The sequence below is a fragment of the Taudactylus pleione genome, unplaced genomic scaffold, assembly GCF_031769625.1.
Source record: "Taudactylus pleione unplaced genomic scaffold, aTauple2 ptg000201l, whole genome shotgun sequence".
Lineage (NCBI taxonomy): Eukaryota > Metazoa > Chordata > Amphibia > Anura > Myobatrachidae > Taudactylus > Taudactylus pleione.
Genome location: NW_028284603.1, coordinates 41,588,890 through 41,606,117, shown reverse-complemented (window position 1 = coordinate 41,606,117; position 17,228 = coordinate 41,588,890). Strand labels below are relative to the sequence as shown.

General features: G+C 41.6%; 1 protein-coding gene across 4 annotated transcripts in view; it reads left to right on the top strand.

Moving 5' to 3' along the window:
• Nucleotides 1–14,416, top strand: part of RIN2 (Ras and Rab interactor 2) — a 168,121-nt gene extending 153,705 nt beyond the window's left edge. For all 4 annotated transcript variants that reach the window (XM_088477342.1, XM_088477343.1, XM_088477344.1 and 1 more), the window contains 4 exons: nt 1,807–2,112; nt 3,220–3,351; nt 6,840–7,003; nt 8,303–14,416. In XM_088477342.1, the coding sequence (XP_088333468.1) occupies nt 1,807–2,112; nt 3,220–3,351; nt 6,840–7,003; nt 8,303–8,632 (932 nt within the window). In that variant the 3' untranslated portion in view covers nt 8,633–14,416. The remainder of the gene's footprint in view (nt 1–1,806; nt 2,113–3,219; nt 3,352–6,839; nt 7,004–8,302) is intronic.
• Nucleotides 14,417–17,228: the final 2,812 nt, after the last annotated feature.

The window sequence follows — 17,228 nt, the reverse complement described above, 5'->3', positions numbered from 1 at the left end:
TAACATAGAGAGCCATCGGAGCTGCTCATAGCCGTTGAGATAGACCCTACCCTGTCGCAAGCACTGCGATCACTGCAGGCTGAAGTACAACCAGGTGACGTGTACAATGACGCCTCCATGCTAATTGAAACGTCTATGAAACTTCGTTAGAACATACAAGCACTCCTGCATTCACACATCCACACCCCCTGACACCACCCACACACGGCACTATCTGTCACTCAAAGTAGCGCTCAGTGTGTGTACTTCATGCGCCCAATTCCCGATCGCTAAGACTGGCTTGCGCATGCGCACTGCGGCTTATACGCTTGCGCAGAAAGCACAATCTGCCAGCTACGAGTGAACGCTGCACTGCATCCGGGTCTGAATGAGCTCCTCAGGACCCCAACAGTGCATGTTTTTTATGTCTCCTCACAGAATCACAAGTGAAATAATTAGCTCCACCTGTGGATCCTATAAGAGGTGTCAGTGAATAATAAATACACCTGTGCACCTGCTGGGTGACCTGCAAAACGTGAATTGTGTGGGGTCCTGAGGACCGAGTATGAGACCACTGCTATAATGTATGAATGAGCAACAATCATATTTTTTTTTATTGGGTCTAGCAAAGATTTTTCCTTAAATGAGTTAGCTTGTTCTAAAGCAAAATGCTGTTGCTAGATTCCTAGAAATGCACAGGACAAACTTAAGTCTATTGCAAGTATACATAATAATAATAATAAAAATAGTATTCCAATAAGTAAAGTAGATGAGCAAATCATTTTCTCTGCCATTATATTATGTAATATGTGTAATAGGGTCCGAGTTTTCAGGAGCAGCACGATTCCAGCAATCTTGGCTGCAGATGTAAAGATACATTAATATAAAGAAGAAAATCAGGGTGGTTTTGCCATTTAAATTAATGCAGCTTTAATTCTGCAGCCGAAAATTCTGCTCCTGAAAATTTTGACCCTCTTACATAACCCCCCTTGTGTCTGCTCCCACAGTAAAGCACACCGGGGAATAAAATAAATGTCTGTTTATTATAGTCCTACTTAAGTTTAAGTGTATGACAATTAAAAATGAATTGATGAAAAATCCATTTAAACCTTACCCATGGTTCTAGAATTGAGACTTTACGTCCCTGTTGCCAGTTCCTAGGAATGCCCCAGATAGGGCACTAAGGCCCTGACTCAGAGCCGGACGCTCTGAAAGAGCGCTCGCTCTGAATCAGGACGTTTTTGTTTTTTTTGTGCGGCCGCATAGCTGTGGAAGACCACCCACAGCTATAGTGAGCGGCTAGGTTGATGGTCACGATGGTCAAGACCATCGCGACCATCGGGCTTGCGACGAGACCCTTGCGGTAGGGTCTCATGGCCGCAAGCCCCAGAGAGATTTCGGCTCTAACAGAGCCGGAATCTCTCCACTCACATCACTCGTGATGTCAGTGGGGCCACCCCAAAATGGCAGGCGTTCTCATGGGAACGCCTCCGTTTGGGCAGCCACCCCCCCGGCCCGCCTACCAAAGGGGGCGAGCTGTCACTCAACAGCGACAGCTCGCCCCCTTTGGTACGAGACCCGGAGCGACGGATTTCCCGTCGCTAGCCGGGTCTCGCACATGCGCACGACGGAGCCGACTCCGTCGTGCACATGCGCTGTGGGCCACCATCGACCCGGTTGCGAACGCTCAGCGCTTGCGACCGGGTCTGAATCAGGCCCTAAGTTCAAAGGTTACAGATGGTGTTTAAGATACAGCAATGGGACAGACTTTCTACTATTTTCCAGGACTCAGACTGAACAGTGACATGTTTCCTTTCCATGTTTCAGATGCCGTCCTGGAGAAGGCCATGCACAAATGTATCTTGAAGCCACTGAAAGGATATATTGAGAACATGCTGAAGAGTTTCCGTACAACAAGTGGAGCTTGGAGGGAGCTGAAGGAGAACCTGCTGTTAGTAAAACAGAGAAGCCCTCAGGAGCTGGGGGTTCTAACCCCAACACCAGAATCAGTGGACGTGGAAAAGATCAAAATCAAGTTCTTCACCATGCAGAAGATGTACTCTCCAGAGAAAAAAGTGATGCTACTATTGAGAATCTGCAAACTCATTTATACATGTATGGAGAATAACTCAGGTACAGCGGCTGGTGACCTCATTTTAGGGGATTAACAAATAAAACACAAAAATGAAGGGCCCCAACACACAATCTGTACTTTACTGCTTTGTTATTTGTTCATGTTAGTACTGTTGAATGCAGTGGCATATCTATAATGGGTGCAGTGTGTGCGGGGCACACGGGCCCCCGGGTCCAGGGGGGCCCCGCACAGCACACTCTGCACCCATATTTTTTCTAAACTTAGCTATCCGAGGTCCCGCGTCGGGTGTCACTGCTGCACAGAACACCGGAAAAATGGCCGCCGCGCCCATTTTCCGGTGTTCTATGTATGCACAGTAGGCTCCGGGCACACTCTAGTGCCCGGAGTCTACTAATGCTCCGGTGGCTGGCCAGCCGCGTCAGTCGGCTGCCAGCCGCCAGGGAGAGAGGAGGGGGCCCCTGGTTGAATGGCACCCTGTTGCAGAATAGAAGCAGATTCTATGCGGATCAGTGATATGGGTTCAATACAATATGACTGTTCGACAGTTATGATGTCGACAATAGTTTTGTGGATACTGAATGTTGGTACCGTTATCATGACACACTTGTAATCCTGGTTACTGCATTTTAAAAGGGGCAGAATATGCTGGTAAAGTGGCATGTTTAAACTTATAATGCTGTCCCCTATAAAATGCAGTTAGCAGCATTACAAGAGTGTCATGATAACAGCGCCAACATTTTAGTGTCCACATAGAGATTGACAGCCGACATCATGACTGCCGACAATCTCACTGCATCCTGACAGGTTTTTACACTATCTATTTGCCAATTACTTTGAATTAAATGAACTTTGAGCCATCTAGGAGCACACATAAGCAAATAAAAATCAGACTGTAGCACTTGAATCTGCGGAAGCCCTTATGGCTCCTTGTAGTCTTAAGTTCTTTAAGACATGGTAAAAGTTTGAGGTTTTTTTTAGGTTAATTAAGGAGAAGTTATAGTTGACACAATTGCACATAAATAATAATTACTGTAAGTTGCACCACATTTAAACAATGCATGAAACAACTAACTTGCATACCATTGTTTAATTATATGTATGTCCTGTCTACAGCAGTTCTGTGACACGTTACATTTATCTTCCAGGAAGGATGTATGGTGCTGATGACTTTTTGCCTGTACTAACTTATGTCATCGCTCAGTGTGACATGCTGGAGATTGACACTGAAATTGAATATATGATGGAGTTGCTGGATCCGTCTCTACTGCATGGGGAAGGTAAAACGTGCATTTATATACGTATGTGTAGGATCGTTATACCAATTCTGTCCAGACAGTCCTGACTGAGAATCATTACAAACCGTTGATATCTTCATTTAATAGTCTGCTATTTGTCATTGCTAATATAATGCACAGCACCAAGACAACAAGGTACATTTATAACAGAAGTTGCAGTGTGCTCCATTCTTTGCAGATCTTCGAGGAGATTTCTGCATTCTGATTGGCTTACATGTGCCATCCTGCAACTTTTATTAAATGCATTGCTTCTATCTCTCTGGCTTTCTCTTCTGCTTTACAGGACAAAGTTGTGTATTAATGTTCCCTGAGATATGTGTGGTAGGCATTCTATATAATACATTTATATCCAAAGGGCTGCTTTGTGACTTTTCCCAGATGAACAACAATAAAGAACTTTGCTCGATAAAATACAGACAGAGCTGAGAAGCACAGAAGGGATCCATAACGAAATGTCAATAAAGATTAATCTTGCCTAGCACTGGCTAATTAAGATTTCATCTTCCAGAGCAATGTTTTCATAATAACAGAATAGGAGATTGAGTGGGTGGGATTTCCTTTGCTGGACGGAGGGGCACATGACCATTTCCGCTCTTTAAAAGGGCTACATGTTCCCACCAGCTAAGGTCCGGCAGCCCTATCCCCATACATGTAAAAGGGGCGCATTTTGCGCCTCCCTTTTACAGCGCACTCCAGCAATGCAATGAAAACTTATACACACATCCAGTCTGCAGATGAGGCTCACTGTCTAACAATCTGAAGTCCATTTAGAATCTTTCACATATTAATATTATTTTTATTTGGAAATGTTGAATGCACAGTTTATATATTCCTCCATCAGCCAAGTGGTTTATCAGTGCTAGTAATACTAGTGGGAAAAACATAGAATGGATCTGTATCACTGCCCTGGAGAGTAATATTATGCAACAAATGTTTTTCTACAATGTTATTTTGCACAGCAGGTTTTTCCATTGCAGAATTCCTGTTATTATGGTCAAGTATAACTAAATTGTTCCAACCTGTAAAGTGACTGGTATGTCCCAGATAAACAGCGTGGTCTTCTCCTTCCTGACACTACCCAACATCTACAAATAGAAGCTTTCCTATCACATACTGAAAATACTTCCCTGGTCGAAGCCTGATACCGGGAAATAACTACAGTACTGTGCCCTGTGAGAGTATTCACTTCCGATTATTATTAGCCTTTGGGAGTCAGACATTTAGATGTAAATGTTCAGAGTACCTCCAAATCAGAAAAATAATAAAAACCTTGATATAATATAAATGAAAAACAAAAACATAGGGGCTTATGTAATAGGGTGCAAGCTGTAGCCGCTGCAGGAACTCCTGCAAGTCTTCCCATATTTTTAAAGCTGCAATAATTTAAAGGCAAAAACAGCTTGGTTTTGCCTTCAAAATGATAGCCGCTTTAAAAATACGGGAAGACTCTAAGGAGTTCCGGCGACCGCTGCAGCTCGCAAACTATTACATAAGCCCCATAATCTTGTCACTTGATAAATACGCATCCCCTTGATCAGTACTTAGTTGAACTATGCTGGCAGCTATTACACCCAGGAGCCTGTGAACACTGAGAGAGAGCCTTACATGTGCCCATTCCTCATTGCAGACATGTTGGTTTGGGTTAGTTGGGTATCATGGAGAACTTGGAGGTAAGGACTCTCACTGGGCCATTCAAAGCCATCTGTTTTCATCATTAGTACTCCACTCTAGTAATGTGCTTGCAGTGCGCTTTGGATCATTGGGCCTGATTCAGACCCACTCTCGAGCGGCTGTCCGCTCGCAAGTGGGTCGATGTTATGGACTGAGCATGCGCACGACGGAGGGAGCTCCGTCGTGCGCATGCGTCAGACGCGACGAGCGAAGGAAAGTCCTTCGCTCGTTGTGTCCGATCAAAGGGGGCGTGCTGTCAATGTTGATTGACAGCACGCCCCCTTTGGTAGGCGTTCCGGGGGCGTGCCTCCCTGACGGGGGCGTTCCCACGGGAACGCCTCCCGTCAAAAGCCGGCCCACTGACATCACTAGTGATGTCAGTGGGAGTGATTTTGGCTCTGATAGAGCCAAAATCACTCCGGAGCTTGCGGTTGAAAACCTCAACCGCAGGCTCCGGCTCGCAATTTCGATGGTCGCGATGGTCACGACCATCGCGGCCATCAAAATGCACGCTCGTATAGCCTGTGGGTGGTGACCCACAGCTATACGAGCGTCCAGGAGGACGCTCCATTTTCATGGAGCCCGGCCCTCATTCAGAGCGTGCGCTCTGCTCAGAGCGTACGGCTCTGAATGAGGGCCATTGTCCTTTCTCCAAGATTTGTCTGTAATGTGCATTGATGTTCCCCCAGATTCTTAGAAGATTGCCCTTCCTTTCCGTATGCTCTGCACCCATTATAGATACACCATTGATGAGACCAACACAATGTTCAGAACTAAGGTTATTTAGCAGAGTATACATTGCTGGGTTGCCACAGTCTCCTCCATAGCCCCCAAACCCTCCCCATCCACCTGTTCAACAACTTTTCTCCACAAAAGGAAAGCTTATTTCTGAACTAATACACAAAGTAGGATTCTGTCGCTTGTTAGAACGCCTATGTGCACTTACACAAAGTGAGGCAATAGCCGCGTTGGCTTTGCGCAGTAGATGGTTTGCGCTTAGTAATATATCACCTTTTAATACAAGTTAGTAACCCTTTGTTAGCCAGGACTAAACTATGTCTACAAAAATCTAAGGGCATGATTCAGCAAGGATCGCAACTGCGATTATGCGCGCAATTGGGCGATTGTTGCGTTCTGCGCATGTGTATGTATCGCAGTGCGCGTGCTTGAACCAGCCACTGTGATCGGGACTGCGATCGCAGTGACTATGCAGACCCATCGCGGAGTGATTGACAGGAAGTACCGTTTGGGGTGGTCGACGAAACGCAGGCGTGCCAGTGTGTTTGAACGCAGTTGCAGGGACGTGCATAAATTAGGCACTGCGATGCCATATGCAGCTTGTGTACTCACTGCATGTGATGAAGTTAGCAATTCCTGAGTAAGGTCAGAGCTTGTGCAAGTGTGCTTGAGGCTGCGATTGTACGCTGTTACCAATGGTTTCGCAGTCTTGCTAAGTATTACGGATGTGTGTAAGGTAAGGTGGGCGTCCTTATGTTGTGCTGCGACGGCATAGCGATGTCAGAGGATTAGCATATCTTCGCAGTGAGACTGCGTGCATAATCGCTATTGCAATTGCAGTTCCGATACGTACTGAATCAGGCCTTAAGTCAGTAATTTAAGTAATATTATTTAAATTTGATCAATATTTTGAGACAGCATTTTCCCTATACTTTCCTCCACTTACTGTTCGCTGTGATATAAACAGATTGTTTTCTACAGTTATATCATATAAAAATAACTCCAGTTGCTGACATGTTTTTGTTGGCTGTGAACTCACACCTGTGTCTATTTTCTCCTAGGTGGCTATTACTTGACTAGCGCTTATGGGGCACTTTCCTTGATAAAGAATTTCCAGGAAGAGCAGGCGGCGCGATTGCTAAATTCGCAGACCAGAGATACGTTGAAACAATGGCACAAAAGAAGAACCACAAACAGAACCATTCCATCCATAGATGACTTTCAGGTAAGACACATCATACCAGCTTGGTCACGTGCTGTACATGCCATGAGACCAATAGCAATCAAAGCATATTCTAAGCTGGTCTTTCTAAACTGAAAAATGAGAGTTACAATCTGCTGGGTTTCTGCTGGTAACACCATATTTAGCACCCATTTTGATACATTTCTGCCAGTATATCCTTTTGTATTAGTATAATTTGTGACAGAGTTGAGAGGAAACAGAACGAAGTTGATGTAATGGAGAGTAATTCAAGATGAGATTTATTGTGTAGTCACAATTTTGGTTTAGACCACAAAATGGCTGCTTCCACTCTATGGCCCTGATTCAGAGCCGCTCGTAAGCGGACGCTCGTTCGTTCTGACCGATGTTCGCACATCTGCGCATGCGTACGGATTTTAATACGCATGCGCGAACCAGTCAGTGCGGCCAAAAATCGTTTGTTCGCTATATAGCGAATGCCTGCTATTTTGAGTGACAGAAGGAGGCGTATGTGGGTGGTAACAGGGGAAGGTGCTTGAAAACGGGGGTGTGGAATTCGAACGCAGGCGTGCTTAAAGGTCAAAACGGGCGTTTTAAGGGAGTGCATAATTAATACAGCAGCGTCATTGACCACGTCACTTGGTTTTTTTTTACTCAGAACTGCTCGCAAAATAGCGGTTGAAAAAAACAGCCACAAGAATAGCGAGCAGTTCATACGCTGTTCGATGTACTCGATTAATCTAATAAATAGCGGACATGACGTATGGTGCGAGCGGCAAGGGGGCGTATTTTTCAAAATTACAACCGCAAGTTTTGCTCGCTCGTTCAGACTTAGAGGCGTGAACAGACCGCAATTAGCGAACGGTTCATTTGAATAGCCACCCCTTGTTTTAGAACGAACGACCGCAAATAGCGAGCGGCTCTGAATGAAGGCCTATGTTCCAAATGTGTAAACATTTCACATACAGCTCAAAAGTAAATTTTATTTTGAAAGAAGAGGCCGTTGCTACAGGTTTCTAGCAGCAGGCAATGTGAGCGTGTATGGTCGCTAGAGCTTTGGTCAGCGTATCCATTTTCAAATAAGCTATTTTTTATTAATTGCATAACATACAAATATAATACTGTGTAACTTACCACATATAGGAGAATATTTATCAAACCTTCTAAAGAGGATTAGTGGAGATGTTGCCCATAGCAACCAATGTACTAGATAAATGATTGCTAAGAGCAGAATTTCTACGTGTCCTCTTTAGAAGGTTTGATAAATCTTCCCCATACTCCTATACAGTATCTATCCTTACTCTCTACTGTTCTCTGTTTCAGAACTACCTGAGGGTGGCCCTGCAGGAAGTGAACAGTGGATGTACAGGCAAGACGCTAATAGTTAAGCCCTACACGACTACAGAAGAAGTCTGCCAGATGTGTGCTCAGAGATTTCATGTCAAGGACCCCGAAATCTATGGTCTATTCCTTTTTGTTGATGACACGTGGCAGCAGCTCAGTGAGGACACTTACCCACAGAAAATTAAAGCCGAGCTTCACAGTCGGCCAAACCTCCAAGTCTTTCATTTTGTCTACAAGCGTATCAATTACAATCCTCAGGGGATCATCAGTTATAATGATGATGACAACGATGATGATGCAGATTTCTAAAAACTTGGCCCAAAATGGATGGTTTTGCATTCAAAATGGCTGTCTGTCTAAGTCTCAATCGACTCTAGAGATGGAATCTTGCTGTATCGGGCATTGTGTGCTTTTGTACACTTATGTGGGCATCAGGGGCCAGAATAAGGTGACGTGAGAGTCAAGTTGCAATCAACGTGGCAAGGTTTCCTGGATTGAGTGTGTGCCAATTGTTTGGAGCTACGGACTGGTGTAATGAGAGGCAGCCATTAGCATTTGTTACACTATGTGCTGTTGGGTGCTGGCTTTAGCCATGCTCACAGGCCGTACTGAAGAACTGAAGCAGTGTGTATGAATATTTTTCTTTTTAGATAAACGGGTTTGTTTTTTCAAGGAATAGAGGGAATTTGGGGGATGGGGAGACCTACTTATTAGTAGCATTTGTTGGCACTGAAATTGTCAATGAAACACATAAATCCTCCAACACTTGTAAATATCCTGAGGTGCAAAAATGGTTCCACAGATGAGCTGTTAATTTGTAATATACCTTAGGAGTGGAGTTTGTCTTTTGTATTATGTATATATTATGTATTTTTTGTAAAAATAGTCATTATTTTATAAGCAGCTGTTTTTAGTGTGGCTGTGGATTTATTTTAAACCTCATAGTTTGTCAATGTATAGGCTATGGTAGATGGCTTTTAGAACACATAAAATTGATGATGTGCATCACGGGTGATGTCACTAGGCAAAACAAGCTGATATGGTTTCTAAGGTGCCTATCTATCCAATACACATCTTTCTGAGTCTGTCAGTAATGTCTTGGGGCCTGATTCTGTGGTAGAAGTAAAGCAAATAAGAGCAAGTACTTTGCACCTTGCCAAAACCATGCTGCACTGCTAGTGGGTAGATGTAAAATGTTCAGAGAGATTTAGATGTGAGAGGGGCGTGCCCAAACTAAGATCTAAATTGTGTGTAAAAATAAAGCTGCCCAGTATTTGTGGGCTTCATGCAACAGCAGCCATTATTTACCCTGCATGCAGAAAACAATATAAATGTATTTGCACCCCTAGCATTGCAACATGGCGTGTCCAGGTACACAGAGGCTACTTGCTTTTTTTTTTGCTTTACTTCCACCTCAGAATCAGGCTCTTTATGCAATCACTGCTTAAGTAAACATCATTTGTTTGCTATTCATCTTGGGACATATATAAAACTGAAAGGGCATAACATTTATGGGTCCACTTTTCTCAATTCCTTAAAGGGCACATTATTTGACAAAGCACAACCCTCGTACATTGTAATTATATGATACCAAACATGTTATAACAGAAACATATACTAAAATCTGAGTCCATTTTAAAGTGTCTGTAATGACATTTTTTCCTGCTGCCAGAGTGAATATTTTTGTTTTAGATTGCAGTGGAGCCGTATAGAGACAAAACACACACAGGCCATAAACATAGGGTGTGATTCAGAGGTGGTCGCTAATGCAGCCTTTTTCCACAACACAATTGTGACTTTATGCTAATACTGCACCTAATGGGCTTCCTACTGAGACACCCAACAGCTGCTTTGCTAATCCGCCACTGTGCGTAAAAAGACCATTCGACATTGCACCAGCCCTATGGAGGCACAGAATGTCCGTTTGAACATGGCTGCCAACGTCTTGCTAGCCATCGCCCCTGATACTACCCACAAACGCCCACTAAAATTGTCTCTCTGCATCCAAATTCATTCTGCGCCTGGCGGCGGTAACCATCAGGATGCGTATGCTGTGTGACTCAGATGCACTGACAGAATAAAAATGGTCGCTTGCGTCCAACATTGACACTGCGTCCACCTCTGAATCGAGTCCTTAAATTAAAATTGGTTTATTACTGAACCCTTTTTACTTCTCTCCTTCACACATAATATCGCTGGTGTACATGGTTTTGTCCTGATGACAGTGCCACACAACAGGAATTTTTTGTAGTTCTCTTATATTCTGATAACTATAGTGATAGGGACATTTTTCTTCTCGTGCTAGTAAAATGTCTCCCACATCTGTTTCTATTCAGTCATTGTTCATTCAGAAAATTTTATTTCTGGCAGATAATGGTGGACGACTAATACAAGTGATATATAAACTCCTATAAGTAATATTTGTGTAATACACAAGCAATATTAATGTATGTATGAACTCCTGTTAATAATATCTGTATAAACCATGTGTTTTGAGGACATCACTTAGAATCAGTGAGTTCTGATCATCATCATCAACATCATTTCAGTATTGTGTATTATAGGATAATTACGGCCTGTACATTATTATCGATATTAGAAGTCACCTCAGACTTCTGTGACCTGTTAAGCACTCTGCCTTGTAGTCTAATATGGTCGCTGAGCTCCTAAATGACTTTTTAATAGTGATATCATTTACATTGAGACATGCATTCTATAGAAGCAATGTGTTCTGATGTAACGGCTTATAATCAGTGACTTCTGATGTCATCACTGCAGTATTTATTAGGAAACTTTGTTTTATAAGGCATAACAGTCTCCATAAAATATCTTATTAGAGGATATTTGCAACTTATCCACCTGTTTTCTTTAAAAGGTTTGATACATGTCCCCCTTGGTGACTTCGAGTATCTGTATAATTTTACTCCCTGTTAAACCCGACGTATGTTTTTCTAAATGGCGATTTACACAAAACACACTATTTATATTTCCCAAACTTTTAAAATACGTATGAATGTTGCTGGAATTCTCTCATCTGTTACCAGCGTTTGTTTGACTACACTGTTTGATGCAGTGCATCAGAGTAATGTTACTTGGTTATTATGTAAACATTTAAAAAACAAAAAATTCCGCTATAGTTTTTCATACAGTAGATATTTTTTTGTAGAGATTTCTATGACAGTTTCAGGCAAACTGTAAGGATTTCTTTTTATTATAGCTATAAATCATTACTGTGCATGTGATTAACATTTAATATATATAAAAAAACATGTTATCTCTTGCTGGCTCTAGAGCATCACATCTATATGTTTAATGGATACTTTTTAATATAACGTTGTAGGCAATTTTTATTTTACGAGATTCCGTTTGTTTCTCAATTTGTGTCTTTCATTGTTTGTTAGAAGGTTTTGGTGTACGTGTTTGGTATATTTCTTGTTCATGTATCTCAGCTGCCAGAATGAATCTGTTACATACGGCAGTCCCAGTATAGCAGGGAAGATATACCAGTAAGAGAGGGAATATATGCAAGTGAGATAAAGTGATGGAAAAACGTATTGCTAGTTTTATATGATCTGAGTAGGCCGAAGACCCAGACCTACCGCACACTTCCCCAGTCAAAAGTGCCAGTCACAAGCTGATTTCCAGTCTTCTAAATATGTGTGCTCCACCGCTGACCTGTAAAAGAGAGAGATCTCTCTGAAAAATGTCTGCCCTGGTCCTCCTTAACTGTTTGTTTCTAGCCAGTAAACAATCAACAACTGAAGCTGTTAGGAGGATGTGGGGGAATTAAGGTACAATTAGCTGTGTCCGAGCAGTTTAATATTTCTTGAACAAAAACACACAACTGCTTTTGAGAAATCTGGCACCCGTCAGTCACGCTTAGCACTGAGTATATAGGGGGAGATTTATCAAATCTTGGAGAGAGATAAAGTACCAACCAATCAGCTTCTTAAGCTGGGTACACACTGGACGATATATTGTACGTTCTATCGATTGGATGATACATAGTTTGTGAATTGGCGGGTATGTACAGCCGATATGTCTGTGAATGACGTTGTTCACAGGGGATCGGTATGAAATACCCACATTTGGGATCCAGTCAGGATTTCGTCGTGGGGCTAAAGATAGGTGTCAGAATTTCGATGCCTATCTTTAGTCCCAAGTCAGGCTTCCACTGTCTGGATTCCGCCAGCCGCCGGTAATCTGACTACATCTCTGCCCGATATATCTGCATATATATCGGCGCATCTTGCTGTGCGTTCGGGTGACCCCCCCGACTGCCTGTACATTTGCTGCAGGAACCGACATCTCAACTGGGCAGGCAAATTCAAATGTCTGCACAGTTGTGATGTCAGTGCAGGCACATTAAACGGCCGATCGGTAAGTGTGTGTAGCTTATCTGATTGGCTGCTCCATCGGCGTGATGGCGAGGCGGCAGATAGATCTGCCAGGTGCGTACCCTGCATAGCTGTCATTTTTCAAACACAGTCTGTAAAATGACAGAAGCTGATTTTTTGGGTTTATCGCTTTCCACTTTATCTCTCTCCAATACTTAATAAATCTCCCCCATAATGTGCCACATAATGCCATCTTATTCTGGGCACACTGACATACTATGTTTCAGATCTTTAAAGATTTCTTCTAAAAGGGAAAGTTTATCCACAGAAGGGTAGTCAAAGAGAACTTATAATGTGCAAAGACACTATTTATATTTTTGACCAGTATTTTTAATACCATATGTGTAATTAAGTTACATTTTCAGGTATCTTATTTTTTTCAATGCATTTGAATCTGCAGAATAAAAAAAAACACAATGAATGGAATCTTCGCAGGAGATATAGAAAATTAAATTATGGGGATATATATATGGAGCAGGAGTTGGGGTCAGATAGTGTAACAATAACACATTTTCTTTGGAAAACTTACTAGTGGATACAACCGCTGTTCTCGCATCACTTACTGAACAGTTATCACAGTTAAATACTGCAATTCTGAGCACATGTCCTGTGTGCTTGATATTGGCATCACAGGCCTTACATTGGTAACTTGTGTTCATATAGTATGAGTATATTATGAGGGACATGCATGGAAGTGACATACCTGGTCTCTGGGGGATGAGTGTGTTTGGAGCAGTAATAACATTCTAGATCTATATTATATTATTACTGTATATTGTTACAGTATTTTCAACTATAGCCTGTTCAATTCTGCCATCTAGTTGTAGGTGCTTTATTTTAAAGTACTTTAAAAGTGTATCATTATTTTTATTTTATTTTTTTATTTTTTTTATGTCTTGCATTGGCTATAAAAAAAAATCCCAATTAGATTTTTAACAAAATCCCCAGTACATTGTTATTAGTATATACAGTATGTTATATGCTAATTTATTCTAAAAACTAATAAAATCAATACATAAACTTGAAACATAAAATGTAAAAGAGCACCAATACACATATTAACTGGAACAGAATGTTTAAATAAATTAATCATGAATAAGGTACCGTGATGGGCATCTCAACGTGTCGTCTATAATTCTCCACTTTCCCTAGTTCTTTATCACCAGCACTGAAGACTTTTCTAGGTGGAATTGGTTAAAGTTTTATACAACTCTTACTTGTCAAGAGTAGTGGCAAAGGAAAAGAATGTAGTAAGTGGTAATACGTGATGCAATATAGGACTGTAACTGTACTGTACTCGTCTGCTGGCTCAGACAACACACAAAATGTAATGGAAGAAGTTTTGATAGAAATCTTGAAATGGGTTTGCTGGTACATACCCTGTATTTCTGTTAGATTGTACAACATACTTAAATGACTTCATGGAAATAAAACACTAATTATTTAAAGTCATTTCATTTTATGTAGGTTGCTTTTAAAATAAAGGAAAAAAAAAGAAAAAATGTTTGTTTTTCATGGAACAAAATAATGTATTACAAAATGGAGAAAGATGTGTTTTCAATCTGTATTTTGGAACAAGTAAATGGGGACTTGTAAAATTGTCATCTTAGTAAATTAGGCGAGTCTTTCCTACATTTAAATGACTTGTGATATGTATGTATTTTGCACATAATAAATTGTAATGTGGTTTGGATAAGTACATGAGTTGATTTTTACTTGTCAGTTTTTAGGAAAGTAAACTACACTTTCATTGTATAAAATATAACAATTATTGGGACCCTACACACAATGACTTTCCCTACAGTAGGAACCTTATAGCCACTTTAGTACACTTACAGTCATATCCTCTGCTAGGTGACTTATTGGTGTTCTTTGTACCACAATACATATCAAACGGCTAAAGAGGGACACAAAAAACTTTTAGAATTTTTTATCAAACTGAACCCAATCAGTGATGCCCTAAAAGGTCTGATGGTGACAAACGGTTCCATTAAGCATGCTCAGACCATCTTCTTTGCATCAGGTATAATTTAGGACCTGATTCTGAGGTGGACGCAGACACGGACATGTCTTTTGCCGCAGTCACGTCTACGTCTTTATGCTAATGTAGTATCCGGTCTTCACACTACTGAGGCCCCCACTTGCAGCGTCTTAGGACAGTGGATTTACGTTACTGTGCGTATTTAGACGCACCATCGAAATGTGCTCCAGCCCTATGGCAGGTGCAGTTTGTCCGTCTCAGTATGCGCTGCTGTGCGTTTTTGAATGCATTTGCTCTCAGCAACACGCCTGCACCGGCTTTGCCACCCCCATTACCTCTCAGGAACTCCCACTGAAGTTCTCATACCATGCATCTCATTCTGTGCTGTATTTCTGTGCCCAGACAATCTGGACGCATGCGCAGTGCAGCACAGGCCCATGCGCACCTAAACCATTGTCCGTTTACCTGGGAGATCACTACTGTGTCCACTTCTGAATTAGTATATCCATTACTAAAAACACTAATCCTGCTCCATTACATCTGCATATTGGTATACATCTACATCAAATATGTATCATGATATTTCCTACTGTTGCACTGTCAAAATAATGCCAGCCCCAAAAATTACTTTGAAATCCCGACGGGACGATCCCGGTAAATATATGTACTTTAATGGTTTGACACTATTAGAGGGCACAGAATCTGAGGTACAAATTTCATAAAAACATTTTATTTTTATTGTGGTTATAAAGTACATCATGATCTCAACAGGTGGATGCTCACACAATTAATATGGTAGTAGGAAGGATAACGGTAGGGGCTGGTGCACAAACTTTAAATGGTTGGCTGTTTTGGACAGGGGGTTCAGGCTCTCATTGATAATGCAAATGCTTTAGTGCCATAAGTTATAGGTGACATGATCGAGGTCAGCCCTACACCTCAGCTCTACACCTCAGCAATGTTAGTTCTAGTGATCTAATCTGAGGATCCATAGTATATGAATTTTTTTAATTGACTCTTATGTTTTTAACCTTCTAAAACAGTGGTTCTCAACTCTAGTGCTCAAGTACCTCCAACAGGTCATGTTTTCTGTATTTCTTTAATCATGCACAGGTGAGATGATCTATTTTGCTGGTTCAGTAATTATCCCACTTGCTTCCACAGGCAGAAATCCTGAAAACATGACCAGTTGGTGGTACTTGAAGACTGGAGTTGAGAACCGCTGTCCTAGATCATCTCTATTGCAAGAATTTCTGACTCTCAAGTGTTATTTAAGCAAGAAGTGTTCACCAGTTACCTGAAATTGAGAACCCTAAACTCATTACAGGGGCAAGAACTGGATCACCAATATAGTCATATTTTCTGCATTCTACCTAAAGTACACATAGCATAGCATAACCTACTTTATAAAGGTCTATGAGGCATATACAATTGGGTGCGAGATTTAGCGAGGAAAATAATCTTGCACCAAATTTAGGAATACTGTGGGTATGCGCGCTCCCGATACCCCCGGTATTCAATTAAAAAAATTGTGGTCGCAGGGTTTTCAGCTCTGAAAACCCTGCGCCCTGTAAATAATTTTTTTTTAAATTCTTCACCTACCTGGCTGGGGGTCTCCGCGGCTCCCGGTGGCTTCCGCTCTCTTCTTACTGGAGAGGGGACTGCTGGGAGGCTACAGGGGCTGGTAAGAGGGACAAGGGCTGCTGGGAGATGTAGTTCCGGGGCCACACTGGCAGTGGGGGTCACACACAAACACTCACTCATACACACTTACAAACACCACACACACTGACATACTCATCCTGCTGCAGAATAGCCGGCTCCCGACGCTGGATGCAGAAGACAGCTCTGCAGAAGGTAAGTAATTAAGCACTAATTAAGCTAATTGGAAACTTCCAATTGCTTAATTAGTCCTAAGGGGGGGTGCCGCCGGCGTGTCAGAGCAAGTCCCTCTAGTCTTTCCTAAAATTAACGATTTTAGGAAAAATCACGCTTTCTCTGGAGGTGCGAGGATTAAAACCTCCCGATGGGCAAAAAAAAAAAAACACGCACCTAATCGAAAAGCAAAAATCCGCACCTGCAGGAAAAACCTCCCAGGTGCAAGTTTTTTGCTATTCTTGTACCCAATTGAATATGCCCCTATGAATTATGTCATTTTTTGCAGTACTAAAGATGGCATACATAATCCCCCTTGCACTATAGAAATATGTCTTGGTAGTGAAAAAGATATATAGAGGTACATAGAGCGCTTGTGTAGAAATTGTATATACTGTATGCGTGGGTTTTGATGAGTAAGAGAATAAGTAAATGGAATGAATGAAATGCTAAATAAAATGAACTAAAATAAAATAATAATGAAATGTATTAAAATAAATATAACAATAAAATAAAAATAAGAATAAACATAAGAATAAATTTAAAATAAAATAAACTCAAATAAATAAAATAAGAGTATTTATTAGCTGAAGACAGCCGCTTCTTTTTTTCATTCAAAGGGTTGGTCGTCTTCCCTGTGTATGTTTTCCAC